General features: G+C 40.8%; 1 protein-coding gene across 1 annotated transcript; it reads right to left on the bottom strand.

Moving 5' to 3' along the window:
• Window positions 1-13,096: 13,096 nt before the first annotated feature.
• Window positions 13,097-14,212, bottom strand: LOC124956620. The gene has a single exon (XM_047512672.1). It carries the CDS (start codon window positions 14,210-14,212, stop codon window positions 13,097-13,099), a length of 1,116 nt encoding a protein of 371 aa, XP_047368628.1.
• Between the last annotated feature and the right edge of the window lie 231 nt (window positions 14,213-14,443).

Genomic DNA, 14,443 nt, shown 5'->3' with positions numbered 1-14,443 from the left:
AATATACAATGTGGTTCTATAACGGAAAATAATTATTCTACAAAGTAAATTTCTACAAATTAACGAATATACAACATAAAATAAATTCCAATAATAACTTACTTGATGAATATAGCCTGACGTAACAATCTTCGTAAATCTGCTCCGACTAAATGTATTTTACTTTAATCTTCCTTTATTCTTCGGAATAATACTACTTGCTTTGTGATCAAATCTTTTAATATAACAATATATATTCTTAGAATAACGGATGTTACATACATCCAGATCGCCTAATAATCGCATAAAAGAAAGTAATTATACATTATCGAAGAAACAAATCACTTATTGATCACTAACTTTTCATTGACTCTAAATAACTTGAATTATCGATAAAATTGATTAAATTTGACGATTCACAATTTATCATGATAATTATGAGACGTGACGGTTACAATCACGTGATTGTAAAATAATAATTTAGATGAAGCATGGCTAAAATTATGGTTCTAAATTTAAAAAATAATGTGAAGCGTTTGACAAGGATGTATATACAAATGATTGTGAGTATAACTTTACTACTAACAAGTTGCAAAACTTCTCCATGATATGAGTACAAAAGAAAAAAGAAAAGAAAAAAAATTAAAAGTAAAAAAAGAATGTAAAATCAATGATAATACTTTCACAAATAAGATTAGAAGTTCACACAACGAAGTATATATATTTCTCTCTGTAACCTCAATGATTACTCTCATATGTCAATGTGTTGGGTACAATCTGAAGAAAAAAAGATAAAAAGAACTTTAATAATAGTGTTATACTCACACAAATGAAAGGTAAAAATATTATTTAACATAAAGTGCAAGTAGAACTAACGATAAGGCTTGATGCTTGAAAATATAATCAATTTTAAATCCTTATTTTTGGTTCAGGATGATAACGACAAAAAATGCTACTAAATCACGTTCAAGATTTAAACGAATGGTACATTAATTATTTCTTCTTTACATTCATTCTTTTGCGGCTTTTGTACTTGCAAGTTTATGCATATTCTATAAATATATTCTTCTATAATATTCTTCTATAATATTCTTCTTCTTCTTCTTCTTCTTCTTCTTCTTCTATTAATTTTTGTATTATTATTCTTTTTGTTATTACTATTATTGTTACTGTTACTATTCTTATTAATATTATTATTGTTGTTATGGTTAAATATATTACTATCATTTATGTTAATATTATTGTTAGCATACATTTTATTACGCTTATTCTTATCACAAGAATTTTTGTGAAAATCACTATTAATGTTTTTGATTTTAATATTACAATTAATAATATTATAAATACTAATATTATTATTATTATTGATATTATTAATTTCACTTTATTATTATTATTATTATAATAATAATAATAATTATTATTATTATTATTATTATTATTATTATTATTATTCCCCCCTGTAGGTAGGGGGAAGTAGAGTACTCCCACAGTACTTCCTGCTTGTCGTAATAGGCGATTATAAGGAACCGTGTGAATGGCGTGTGAATGTTTTTGTACGGCTATTCCTTTCTTTGTTCTTCTGTCATATATTTTTTTATTCTTTCCCTCACTCTCAAGCTTCCTTCCGTTCCTTTCCTTTCCTTTGGGGATCTTGCCTCCCAATAATAAATTACTCAACATGGATAGTACAGCGAAAGGCAAAAACGGCGTGGGAGGGGCACTTACGTCACGGCGGTGTCAGGTAGTGGTAGGGCAGGCCACCCGCCGTCGTCAACCAGCAACTGCGAGGGGCTTGGGGTAGGCAACCTGGCCCCAGTTCTGGATAATGCATCAGGAAGGGCACCACAGATAGGTGATCTGGCCAGCGGTGTGTCTAAGGCGCCAGGAAGGGTAAGATGTGAAGAAAGCCACTTGGAGGAGTGGCAAAGGGTTGCCAGGTCTATTAAGAGCATGTGGCTCTCCGGCTTTACGTCACCTATCCAGCCTGCGAAGGGTACACCACAAGATAGAGAGAGAGAAACTCGCGCAAGCGAAAGTCCTCCTTGCCAATATGAGAGCGGCTGTTACTAAACAGCCGAACGTAAACAATGCGATTAAGCAAGGGCTCCCAGAACTGGAGGAGATCATTGACAGCTTCGAGTTCATGTATAAATCTCGAACAAAGGTCAATAAGGGAGCGAGGATCCTCGCCCGAGTCTCTCAGAGCCCATGAGCAAACTCTGTAACAGATGCTGGCGCAGTTAAGAGAGTAGCCACAAGCCGGCCGTAGTTGCCTGAAGAAACCCTCAAAAGACCGAGGCAAGAGGCGACGACGACCGAAGTCATCAAGTGGACGGAGGTCGTCAAGAAGAAAAAAATAAGGAAAAACCCGTGAAGAAGGAGACGAAACCCCCACCGCAGGAAAAAAGAAGCCGAGCAAATCGGAGGACATACCGAGAAAGAGAACGAAGCCAGACGCGATCCTCCTGAAACCTGCGCAAGGTAAAACTTACGCAGACGTAGTCGGAGCCATCCTTCAGTGCATCAAGAGCAGCGCTGCAGGGGTAAACGTTAGATCGGTCCGGCAGACCAGAATGGGAGAGATTCTTTTCGAACTCCAGAAGACCACTGCGGAGATTAGGGCTTCATTCGCAGAAACCCTGAGGAAAGAAGTAGGAGACATGAGCAGCATCATGGAAATGCAAGGGGATCTCATTGTGACTGGAGACCTCAATGTCAAAGCTATCGAATGGGGGGAGGCTAGGCCGGACTACAGAGGAAGACGGATCATGTAGGTGGTGTCGAGGAATGTGGCAACTGCTTCTATGGGGACTCAACAGCCGACGACGCTCACCACACGTTCTTTATATGTACGCTGTGGAGCGCCGAACGACTCGCCTTGGAGCAGGATCTCGGAGACATCTCGCCAGACAACATTGTCGAGAAAATGCTCCGAGGTCAGGAGGAGTGGAAAAAGGTGGCCTAGTACGTCAGGGCCATCTTGCGCAGAAAGAAGAAGGAGATGGGCGGCCCATAGACGCGCTACCAACGTTGCTCCAGGTTCCTGCCACGTAGAGCCGAAGGGAGAGTCCTGTAAAGGGACTTGATGCAGTGGCGCCATCCCGAAGTAATGCCACATGGCGGTGCCAGGATGGTTTCACTATGCCACTAGGATGGATATGAGTTTAGTTGGTAGTGTCTATTTCAACGGTGAGCCCGACACTCCAGGGACTTTAATGGAGGACCCAAATGGTGAAGGGTTCCTCTGGCGGACAGGGTCCCTGGGTTAGTTCGTAAAGATTGGCATTCTCAGACCATCAAAAAAGAAAATAATAATAATAATTATTATTATTATTATAATTGTTGTTATTGCTGTTATTGTTGTTAATATTGTTGTTACTGTTGTTACTATTGTTATTATTAGTGCTATCATTGTTATTATTGTTGTTATTGTTGTTATTGTAATTATTATTGTTATTGTTGTTATTATTGTTGTTATTGTTGTTGTTGCTGTTATTATTGTTGTTTTTGTTGTTATTTTTGATATTGTTATTGTTATTATTAATGTCGTTACTGCTGTTATTGCTATTGTTAGTATTCTTGTTGTTTTTGTCGTTAGTGTTATAGTTCTTATCATTGTTGTTATTGTTGTTATTGTTACCATTATTATTATGATTGTTATTGTTGTAATTGTTATTATTATTGTACTTATTTTTGATATAGCAATTGTTATTTCTGTTATTGTTATTGGTAATGTCGTTATTGTTTTATTGTTGTTATTGCTATTGTTATTGTTGTTATTCTTATTGTTATAAATCTTGCTATTGTTGTTTTTGTTGTAATTAATGTTGTTATTGTTATTGTTGTTATGATTATTATTATTATTGTTTTTGTTGTTATTGTTACCATTATTTTTATGATTGTTACTGTTGTTATTGTTATTTTTATTGTTGTTATTCTTCCTATTGCAATTAATATTTGTTTTGCTTATTGTTACTGTTGTTATTGTTGTTTTTGTTATTGCTATTGGTATTGTTCTTATTGTTGTAAAACTATTGCAATTGTTGTTATTGTTTGTTATTATTGTTGTTATTTTTATTGCCGTTATTGTATTATTATGTTATTATTGTTATTGTGTTATTGTTATTGTTGTTGTTGTTATTTTTATTAATGTTGCGATTGTTTTTATTATTATTGCTAACGATGTTATTATTGTCATTGTTGTTATTATTGTTATAATTGTTGTTATGCTGTTATAATTAATGTTTTTCTTGTTATTGTTGTCATTTTTGTTATTGTTGTGGCGCTTGTTGTCATTATCGTTATTGTTGTTACTGATCTTGTTATTGTTATTATTATTTTTATTTTTATTGTAATTTTTGTTATTTTTGTTATTATTAATTATATTGTTTATTTGTTTTTATCGTTGTTATTATTAATGCTGTTATTGCTTTTATTGTTCTTGTTAATATTATTGTTGTTATTTTTGTTATTGTTATCGTTATGATTATTGTTATTATTGTTGACATTGTTATTGTTAATAATATCGCTATTTTTATTCTTATTTTTATTCTTATTATTATTGTTATTGTTTTTATTTTTAATGTTATTATAATTAACGTAAATATTGTTGTTGTTATTACTGTTCTTGTCACCTTTATTATTTTTATTATTATTATTATTATTATTGTTGTTGTTATTATTGTTTTTTTGTAGTCATTGTTATTTTTATCGTTATATTTATTATTGATTTTGTTATAATTATTTTTGCTCTTATTAATAATGTTATAATTTTTGTTAATGTTATTGCTATTATTATTGTTATTCTTATTGTTATTGTTATTTCTGTTGTTCTTATTATTGTTATTATTGTTATTGTTCTGTTTATTTATGTTATTATTTTTGTTATGTGTGTTATTATTGTTATTGTTATTAATGTTGTTATTGTTGTTATTATAGCTATTGTTTTGTTTTGCTATGGTCTTTGTTACTGTTGTTATTATTATTGTTATTGTTGTTATTTTAATTGTTATAACTGTTATTGTTATTGTTATTATTATTGCTCTTATTTATGATATGGTTGTTATTTTGTTGTTATTGTTGTTACAGTTGTTATTGTTATTGTAATTATTATTGCTATTGTTGATTTTGTTGTTATTGTTGTTATTATTGTTATTATTATTGTTGTTATTGTTATTGTCATTGTTAATGTTTGATTTATTATTATTTTTTATTGTCATTATTATTGTTATTGATATTGTCATTGTTTTTGTTATTATTATTATCATTACTATTATTTTTATCGTAATTGTTATTGTTATCGTTATTGTTATTTTTACTATTATTATATTTATTATTACTATTGTTCTTATTGATAATCTTATTGTTGTTATCTTTATTGTTGTTGTTATTGTTATTCTTATTGCTATTGGTATTGTTTTTGTTAATATTGTTGTTATTGTTATTATTATTATTGTTGTTATTATTGTTATTATTGGTTAATTTGTTGATATTTTCTTATTTCTTTCTAATTTCATTATTGTTGTTGTTTTTATGATTATTATTATTATCACTGCTTTGTTATTTTTATTGTTATTATATTTGTTGTTGTTTTTGTTATAGATATTGTAACTATTGTAATTGTTAATATTATTATTAATATTATGATTATTACTATTTTTGTTATTATTATTATTATTATTATAATTATTATTATTATTATTATTATTATTATTATTATTATTATTATTAGTAGTAGTAGTAGTAGTAGAGTTGTTATTATTGTTTATTTTATTGTTATTACTAAAGTTATTCTAATTGTAATTGTTATTGTTATTGTTATTGTTATTGTTATTGTTTTTACTATTTTTTTATCATTATTATTTTTAAAATTTTATTTTTTTTACTAGCATAACTGTTTCTCAACTAGCCGTTAATTTTTGAAAATCCGGCAGCTGCTTTGGTTTGTAAAGCGTTCGCATATCTTTCTTTCATCTAGTCGGAAAATTTCCAAACACGAGAGTCTCATTGGTTTACAAACCACTTGCATAACTATACATTGAATAATCGGAATATTATTATGGCTAACTGTCGCTTTGTTTTGAGCAGCACTAGCATAACATTCACCCCACTAGTTGGAATATTACCAAATCCGGGAGTTGCATCGTTTTCAGAGCCACCCGCATATCTTTCCCTCGACTTGTAGTAATATTTCCAATCCGACAGAGGCATTGATCTGAGAGGCACTAGCATAAATTTCTCCCGTATAGTAGGAATATATCCAAATAAAACATCCACATTGGTTCCAGAGAAAATCGCAAAACTTTCCCCCGACTAGGCATAATGTTTCCACGGCCAACAGTCTCATTAGTTCACACGTCACTCGCGTAATTTTCTTTTGACTAGTCGGAATATTTCCAAGTCCGGAATTTGCATTGGTTCCAGAGGCACTCGCAAAACAATCCCTCGCCTTTACAGAATATTTCCAAGTACGACAGCCGCATTATTTCGTTAGGCACTCGCATAACTTTCCCTCGGCTAGTCGGATTATATCCAAGATTGACAGTCTCTTTGACTCGAGTGGCACTCGCAAAAGTATCGCCAAAATAGATGAAATATTTGCACGTCCGACAGGCAAATTGTTTCAAAAGGCACTCGCATTACTTTCCTTCATCAAGTCGGGTAACTTCCGTATCCGTAAGTCGCATTGGTTGGAGACTCCTTCGCATAAATTTCTCTCGACTAGTCGGAAAATATCCAAATCCTACAGCTGTATTGCTACGTGAGGGATTCACATAACTTTCCCTCGACTAGTTGGAATATTTCCAATTACGACATTCGCTTTGTTTCAAACGTCACTCGCATATGTTTCCCTCGTCTAGTCAGAATATTACCAAGTAACACAACCGCATTGTTTTGAAAAGCACACGCATACATTTTTCTCGACTTGGCGAGATATTTCCAAATTCGGCAGCCGCAATGGGTCGGGCGTAACTCTCACAATATTCAATCGACTAGTTGGAGTTTTTCCAAATCCGACACTCGCATCGCTTTGAGAGACACTCGCAGAGCCTTCTGTCGACTAGACAGAATATTTCCAAGACCGACATTCGCATTGGTTCAGAAGTCAGTCGCATAACTATATTTCGACTAGTAGAAATATTACCAAAACCGACAGTCGATTTGCTTCCAGTGGCACTCATATAACTTTCACCAGATTACTCGGAATATTTCCAATTCCGACCGTCGCAATGGCTAAGAGTCACTCGCATAATTTTCACTCTACTAGTCGGAATATTACCAATCCGACAGCCGTATTGTTTCTATAGTTCACTCGCATAACTTCTTGTCGATTTCGCCGAATATTTCCATTCCGACCGCCGAATTTTTGCGAGAAGCATTCGAATAACTTTCCCCGACTAGTCTAAATATTTCCAAGTCCGACAGCCGCATCGGTTCGTGAAACACTCGCATAACTTTTCCTCGTCTAGTCGGAATGATTTCAAGCTCGTCAGTCGTATGGGTTCTCAAGTCACTAGCACAACTTACCTTCGACTAAGCGAAATAGTACCTAGTCAGATAGTCGCTTTGTTTCGAGAAACAGATGTATAACTCTCTCACGACAAGTCAGAATAATTCCAAGTCCGACACCCGCTTTGTTTCCAGAGTCACTCGCAATATCTTTCCCGGACATGTTCGAATACTTCCAAGCGGCAGCCGTATTGGTTCGATAGGCACACGCATAAATTTCCCTAGAATAGTTGTTATATTTCCAAGTCCGATAGTCGTATTAACTATACATTCTCATAGCTCTCACTCGACTAGTCGGAGTAGTTTCAAGACCGAAAGTCCTTTTGTTTCGAGAGGCACTCGCATAAATTTCGCTAGACTAGTCGGTTCATGTCCAATTCCGACAGTCACATTGTTTCGAAAGGCATTTGCATATCGTTCCCACGACTTGTCGTAATATTTCCAAGACAGACCACCGTACTGCTTCGAGAGGCACTCGCATAAGTTTCCCTAGACTAATCGGGATATGTCGATGTCCTACCGTCGCAATGTTTCCATAGTCACTCGCTTAACTTTCCTTCGACTAATCGTAATATTTCCAAGTCAGTCAGTTGCATTGGTTCACAAATTAATCGAATATCATTTTCTCAACTAATTGGATTATTTCCAAGTCCGACAGCTGCATTGGTTCGTGAGATATTTGCATGACTTTCCCTCGACAAGTTGAAATATTTCCATGTCCGACCGTCGAATTTGTTAAAAGATCACTCGCATAACTTTCCGTCGAGTAGTCGAAATAGTACAAAGTCCGACAGTCGTTCTGTTGTGAGAAGCGACCGTATTACTTTCCTCCACTAGTCGGAAAGTTTCCAAGTCCAACAGCCGCATTGGTTCCAGAGTCACTCGCATAACTTACCTTCGACATGTCGGAATGTGTTCAAGTCCGGCAGCCATATTCTTTCGAGAGACACTCGCATAACATTCCTTCGATTAGTCGTAGTATTTCTAAAACCGTCATTTGCATTGACTCACAAGTCATTCGCATTACTGTTCCTCGACTCAACCGCATTTATTCAAGAGAAATTCGCATAACTTTCGCCGAATAGTCGGAATATTTATATGGCCGACAGTCGCATTGTTTTGAGTTGAACTCCCATAATGTTCGCCCGACTGGTCGCTATAGTTCCTAGACAAAAAGCCGCATTTGTTCGAAAGGCACTCGCATAACTTTTCGCGACTAATAAAAATATTTGCAAGTCCGACCGTCGCATTAGTTCTAAAATCACACGTATAACTTTTCCTCTATTAATCGGGATATATCCAAGTCCGACCGTCGCATTGGTTCCAATATATCTCACATAACATTCCCTCGACTAGTCGGAATATTTCCAAGTCCAATAGCTGCATTGGTTCAAGAGATACTCGCATAATTTAACCTCGACTAGTAGGAATATTTCCAATTCCTATGGTCGCATAGGACTTCAACTGACACGCATAACTTTCCCTCGGCTAGTTGGAATATATTTAAGTCCGATATCCTCTATGACTCGAGAGGTCCTCGAATAACATTCCCCGAATTGTCGGAATAATTCCAATCGAAACAGCCGAATTGGTTCGAGAGACAATCACATTACGTTCCCTCGACAAGTCGGAATATTTTCAATTCCAACAGCAGCATTGCTATACAAGACACTAGCATAACTTTCCTTCGACTAGTCGAGATATTTTCAAGTCCAACAGCCGTATTGGTTCGAGAGGCAGCCGCTTTACTTTCCTTCGACTAGTCGGAATATTTCCATGCTCGACAGTCGCGTTGGCTCACAAAACATTGGCATAACTTTCCCTCGATTATTTGGGATAATTTTATGTCCGACTGTTGCATTGGATCTAGAGTCACCGCAAAATTTTCTCTCCGCTAGTAGTAATATTTCCTAGTCCGACAGCAGCATTGGCTCGAGAAACATTTGGATAAATTTCCAACGTCTAATGGGGACATTTCCAAGACACTTTTCGCATTGGTTCATAATAACTTGCATAAATTTCCCTCGAATAGTAGGAATATTTACAATTCTGACAGCTACATTTGTTCGAAAGGCACTTTAAAACATTCTCCGACTAATGGAAATATTTCAAACTCCGTCTGTCGCATTAGTTCTAGAATCACTTGCATACTTTCTATCGACCAATCGGAATATTTCCAAGTCCGATATACGCTTTGATTCGAGTGGCACAAGCATTACATTTACTCGTCTAGTTGGAATATTTCCCAGTCCAATAGCAGAATTGTTTCGAGGGGCGCTGGTATTGCTTTCTCACGACTAGTCGGAATATTTCCAAGTCTAACAGCTGCATTTGTTCGAGCGGGACTGGCATAACTTTCACCTACTTGAGCGAATACTTCCAAGTTCGACCGTCGCATTGCTTCCAGGATAACTCGCATAAATTTCCTTCGACAAGCCGGAATATTTCCAAGCCCGAGAGTGACATTGGTTCACAAATTACTCGAAAACGTTTCCTTGACTTGTCGGTATATTTCCAAGACCGGTAGTCGCATTAGTTTGAGAGGCCCTCGCTTAATTTTCCCACGACTAATTGGTATATTTCCAAATCGTACCGACGCTTTGGTACCAGAGTAACTTGTGCAATTTACCCTCAACTTGTCGGAATAGTTCCTAGGCCGACAGGCGCATTTATTCGAGAAGCACTCGACTAACTTTGCCCGACAAGTCGGATTATTTCCAAGTCCGACCGTAGAGTTAGTTCTAGTATCACTCCCATAACTTTTTCTCTATTAGACGGAATGACTCCTAATCTGGCATCCGCATTGGTTCGAAGAGCATTTACATAAATTCCTATATACTAGTTGGAAATATTCTAAGTCCAACTATCGCAATAGTTTGAGAGGCACTCGTATAACTATCTCTCTTCTAGTAGGAAAATTTTCACGTCCGATAGTTGCATTGGTTCGAGGTGCACACTTATATCTTTCCCTCGACTAGTTGGAATATTTCCAATTACGACATTCGCTTTGTTTCAAACGTCACTCGCATATGTTTCCCTCGTCTAGTCAGAATATTACCAAGTAACCCTGATGCAACCCTTTTTTTTTTTTTTTTTTTTGTTTCGTCAGGAGGAAAAACCTTCAAAAGGCACCCTGAGACCGGTACTCAGGGTAGTGTCGGATTCAACCCGCCTGAACATACACTCAGGATCGGATCGCCTACCGACTAAAAAACCTCCCGATTCTTAATACTACCATGCTGAGAAGAAAGGGGATTGGGCGGGATCGCGCATGTGCGTATTACAAATTCACCCAATCCCCTCCTCGGTGAGCCAGGCCGGAATTCGCCTTGCTCTCACCCGTTCATACATTCACACACATACCAGTACGGCGCACTCGACAGGGAGCCATGTGTCCCTGGAGACGCATTTACTTCCTAACTACATGCAATGTGGCCCAGTCTCCACCCCATGGTGCACTGACCAGGCCCATTCACGCCCGCGTATTGTACGTCTATGAAAAAGCGACGCTTGAGCCAGGCGCCGCCTGAGCCGTTCGGAGCCTTGCCCGAGGTGGCCGCACTGGAGCCATTCTCCTATGCAGCGTATTGTTCGCACTTCTTTCCACACATACACTTTCACTCATAGGTCTTCGATCACGCGATCGTTCCCGGCGCCTCTCAGCGTCCTCTTTGGTTCGCATGACCCACCCAGCTAAGGTCCGAAAGGCCGCCCATACCCCCGGAACAGTCAGGGAGACCCCGACTATCCCGGGAAGCGTTAGCCGCCCTCCACCCATTGCCTCGATCAATTCATTCCTAGCATCCGTCCACGCCTGGCAGTCGATCAAGGTGTGCTCCGCCGTATCCTCATTCCCCCCACAGTGGAAGCACCGTGGGGAGGGGATCTTCTTCATACTATATAAATACGCTGAAAAGCAGCCATGCCCGGTCATCAGCTGTGTAGTGTGGAATGTCGTCCCGATGGAGAACGGCCTCCCAATCCAGTCAACCAACCGCTCGGCAATAGCAGCCCTCGCGCGCACACCCGTTGCTGCAGTGATCCCTACTAATGCAAGCTCCTCAGCCTTCCATGCTTCCATTGCCCTCCTTCTGGCAAGAGCACTCAGTACAACCTTAGCACGCGGGGAAACTGGTTCTTCCGCGTCTCTAACAGCCGCATACGCCTCCGCCAGCCGGAGTGCCAGATGAGCGAGAGGAATTATCCCCGCAATCATCATGGCCGCATGGAAAGAGACCGTTCTATAGGCACAGCACACCCGGATCGCCACCTTCCTCTGGATGCTCCGAACTGCCCGCCCGATCTTCGTATCCTCCACGACGGCGCGCCACCACACCGGCGCCCCATAAAGGAGCACCGAGTGGATCACGCCGTCGTAGAGGAGTCGTTTCTTCTCCCCCGGTCCGTGAAGATTCGGAAGGAGTCTCCTAAGGGACCGAAGGATACCCTCCGCCTTAGGGATTAGGGCCTCGAAGTGGGGCCTAAATGACATCCCCGAGTCTATCACTATGCCCAGGTATTTAACGCTGGGCCTGATATTTACGAAAGCCCCTCTAAGGGAAATCTTAGGGGGTGGGACAGTCCTGCGTCTGCGTAAGGCAGAGGTAGGGAAGGCCATGGCCTCCGTCTTGTGCAGCGCCACTCTAAGACCCAGTCCCTCGATCTCCCTCACAAGAACGTCCAGGTCCCGCTCGGCGTTCACGATAGCTTGAGACAGGTCCCATCCCGTTGACAGGAGGGCCGTGTCATCCGCGTAGCAGACAACACGGGAGCCACCCGGCAACGGGGTTTGGAGGACACTGTTATAGGCAATGTTCCACAATGTAGGTCCCAAAACGGATCCCTGTGGGACCCCACAGTAGACGCGCCTTTCCACAAAGCATCCATACCTATTTGTATAGGCAATTGCGCGATTGTCCAGATAGCTCCTGATGATGTTAACCAGGTAGCCCGGAAAGCCCCCACGCTCCATCGCCCCGACGATAACGGCCCACGGCAAGGAGTTGAAAGCGTTCGAGATATCCAGACTCACCAGGATAACCACCTTCCTGATCCGCGTCGATGCCTCCACGAAGTTTTTAACATCGAGGACAGCATCCACGGTGGATCTTCCCGTTCTAAACCCATACTGCGATGGCGCCAGGGCACGAGTCTCATCCAGGTAACTGTTGATCCGACCAACAACTACCCGCTCGAATAGTTTCCCCAATTCGCCAATCACGCATATGGGTCTATACGACCCCGGTGAGTCCGGGGGCGCGTCCCTTCTCTTTTTGATAAGGACGAGTCTCGCTGTCGGGAATCGACCCGTCCTTAGGCATGCGGAAAAGCACCGCGCCAACCCATTTCCACAGTGTGTCGACGCAGCACGCACAACCACACCCGGTATTCCGTCCAGTCCAGGAGCCTTTCTTCCTTTCCCCTTCCTGGCGGGAGCCAAGACCTCCTCCGCAGAGACGACCACCTCTGTGAGCGTAGGATCCTGCAGCTCATCAGTTCCCGGTTCTCCTGGGAATCGCTCGGAGAGGATGTTTTCCAGTACTTCATCCTCCAAGGTTTCGATTACTGGTGGGGCATATGGCCTTAGTGTTCCCAAGACCAGCTTCTAGGGTCTGCCCCATGGATCCTCTTCTATGGAGTCCAGCAGGTCCCTCCATGAGTTCTTCTTGGCTTCCTTAATAGCCCTAGCCAATGCCCTCCTAGCGTCGTTTCGAGCGTCCAAGCACCGCACTATTTCCTCACTGTTCTTCTTTTTCTTCCTGGCTCTGGAAAGTTTCCTTACTGTGGCCGTCGCAACGGCCCTAAGTTTCGTTAATTCGTCCGACCACCAGTAAGTACTTTTACTACCGCGGATCTGTCCCCTCACCCGGGACATGGCCATGTCACATGCCTGCTTCAGCGTAGACTGTGCCCACTTCACTAGCTTGTCCACACAGTCTATGCCGGCCGCACATTCCCCGCACAAGTTTCCACCTGTCCACTCCCCTGAGATAAGGGCCGCATCCAGGTAGTCCTCCTTCATGGAGTTAGTCTTCCAACGAGGGAGCTTTCTCCCTTGTGGGCGAGAAATTCGGTCCCCTGCAGCCCCGTGCCTGTAACTATAACTAATATACAGGTGGTCTGACAGGGACTCAACCTGATCCACCCTCCAGTCCGAGAGGCGGACGCCGGCCGCTGGCGTGCCCCACGTTAGATCTACAACGCTCGAACCCTGCGGACGAACGCACGTGGGACAGCCAACCCGGCTCAACAGACCCAGGTTCACTCTGTTGGCCCATGCATAGAGCAACTCACCTCTGCAGTTACTCCTGCCTTTCGGGTCCCATCTGCTGAACCGGGCATTAAAATCGCCAGCCACCAGCGCTGGGAGAGTGGGGAAAGTTTCTAAGTGCTCCTCGAGCTCGTCAAGGAGCCTACTGAACATGTTAATGTTCTCGCTGGGAGGAAAGTAGACTGAAACTACCAGCGAGTCCCCCCATTTGACTGCTACGTAAAAAAGACCCCGACACACCAGGCTGCAGGGTCTTCCATTCTCGCCCACAAGCACTGCGGAAAGTGAAGTCCCTCCTAGGGATGAGAACCACCTCTCATCCCCCGAAGGGACCCACCATGGCTCCGCAATGACAGCTATCTCCACACTGTTCTCGCGCATACGCTGTATCAATATGTCCTGCGCACGGCGCGCGTGGTTCAAGTTTATTTGTAGAACAGCAGAAGACATTGTTTATAGACCTTCCGCTGCTTCTACACATATTGAGGTGTCCGGTTCACCGCGTTCCACCTCCATATCTTCGTCACCACCACTATTGTTCTTCTCGGTCGCACTCACTGCTTTCGTCGCAGTTCTTTCCACGACCTTACGCGGGTCCTTCTGTGTTGTTTCTCCGCGGACATTTGTTCCACTCCCGTATACCGTGTCCACCCATTTCCTGGGAGGCACTATCGGGCACTC

This window comes from Vespa velutina, chromosome 22 (genome assembly GCF_912470025.1).
Source record: "Vespa velutina chromosome 22, iVesVel2.1, whole genome shotgun sequence".
NCBI lineage: Eukaryota > Metazoa > Arthropoda > Insecta > Hymenoptera > Vespidae > Vespa > Vespa velutina.
This window is presented reverse-complemented; position numbering and strand designations above follow the sequence as displayed.

Excerpts from the sequence above, each read along its gene's own strand:
- LOC124956620 (XM_047512672.1), bottom strand. The coding sequence starts at position 14,212 with ATGTCTTCTGCTGTTCTACAAATAAACTTGAACCACGCGCGCCGTGCG.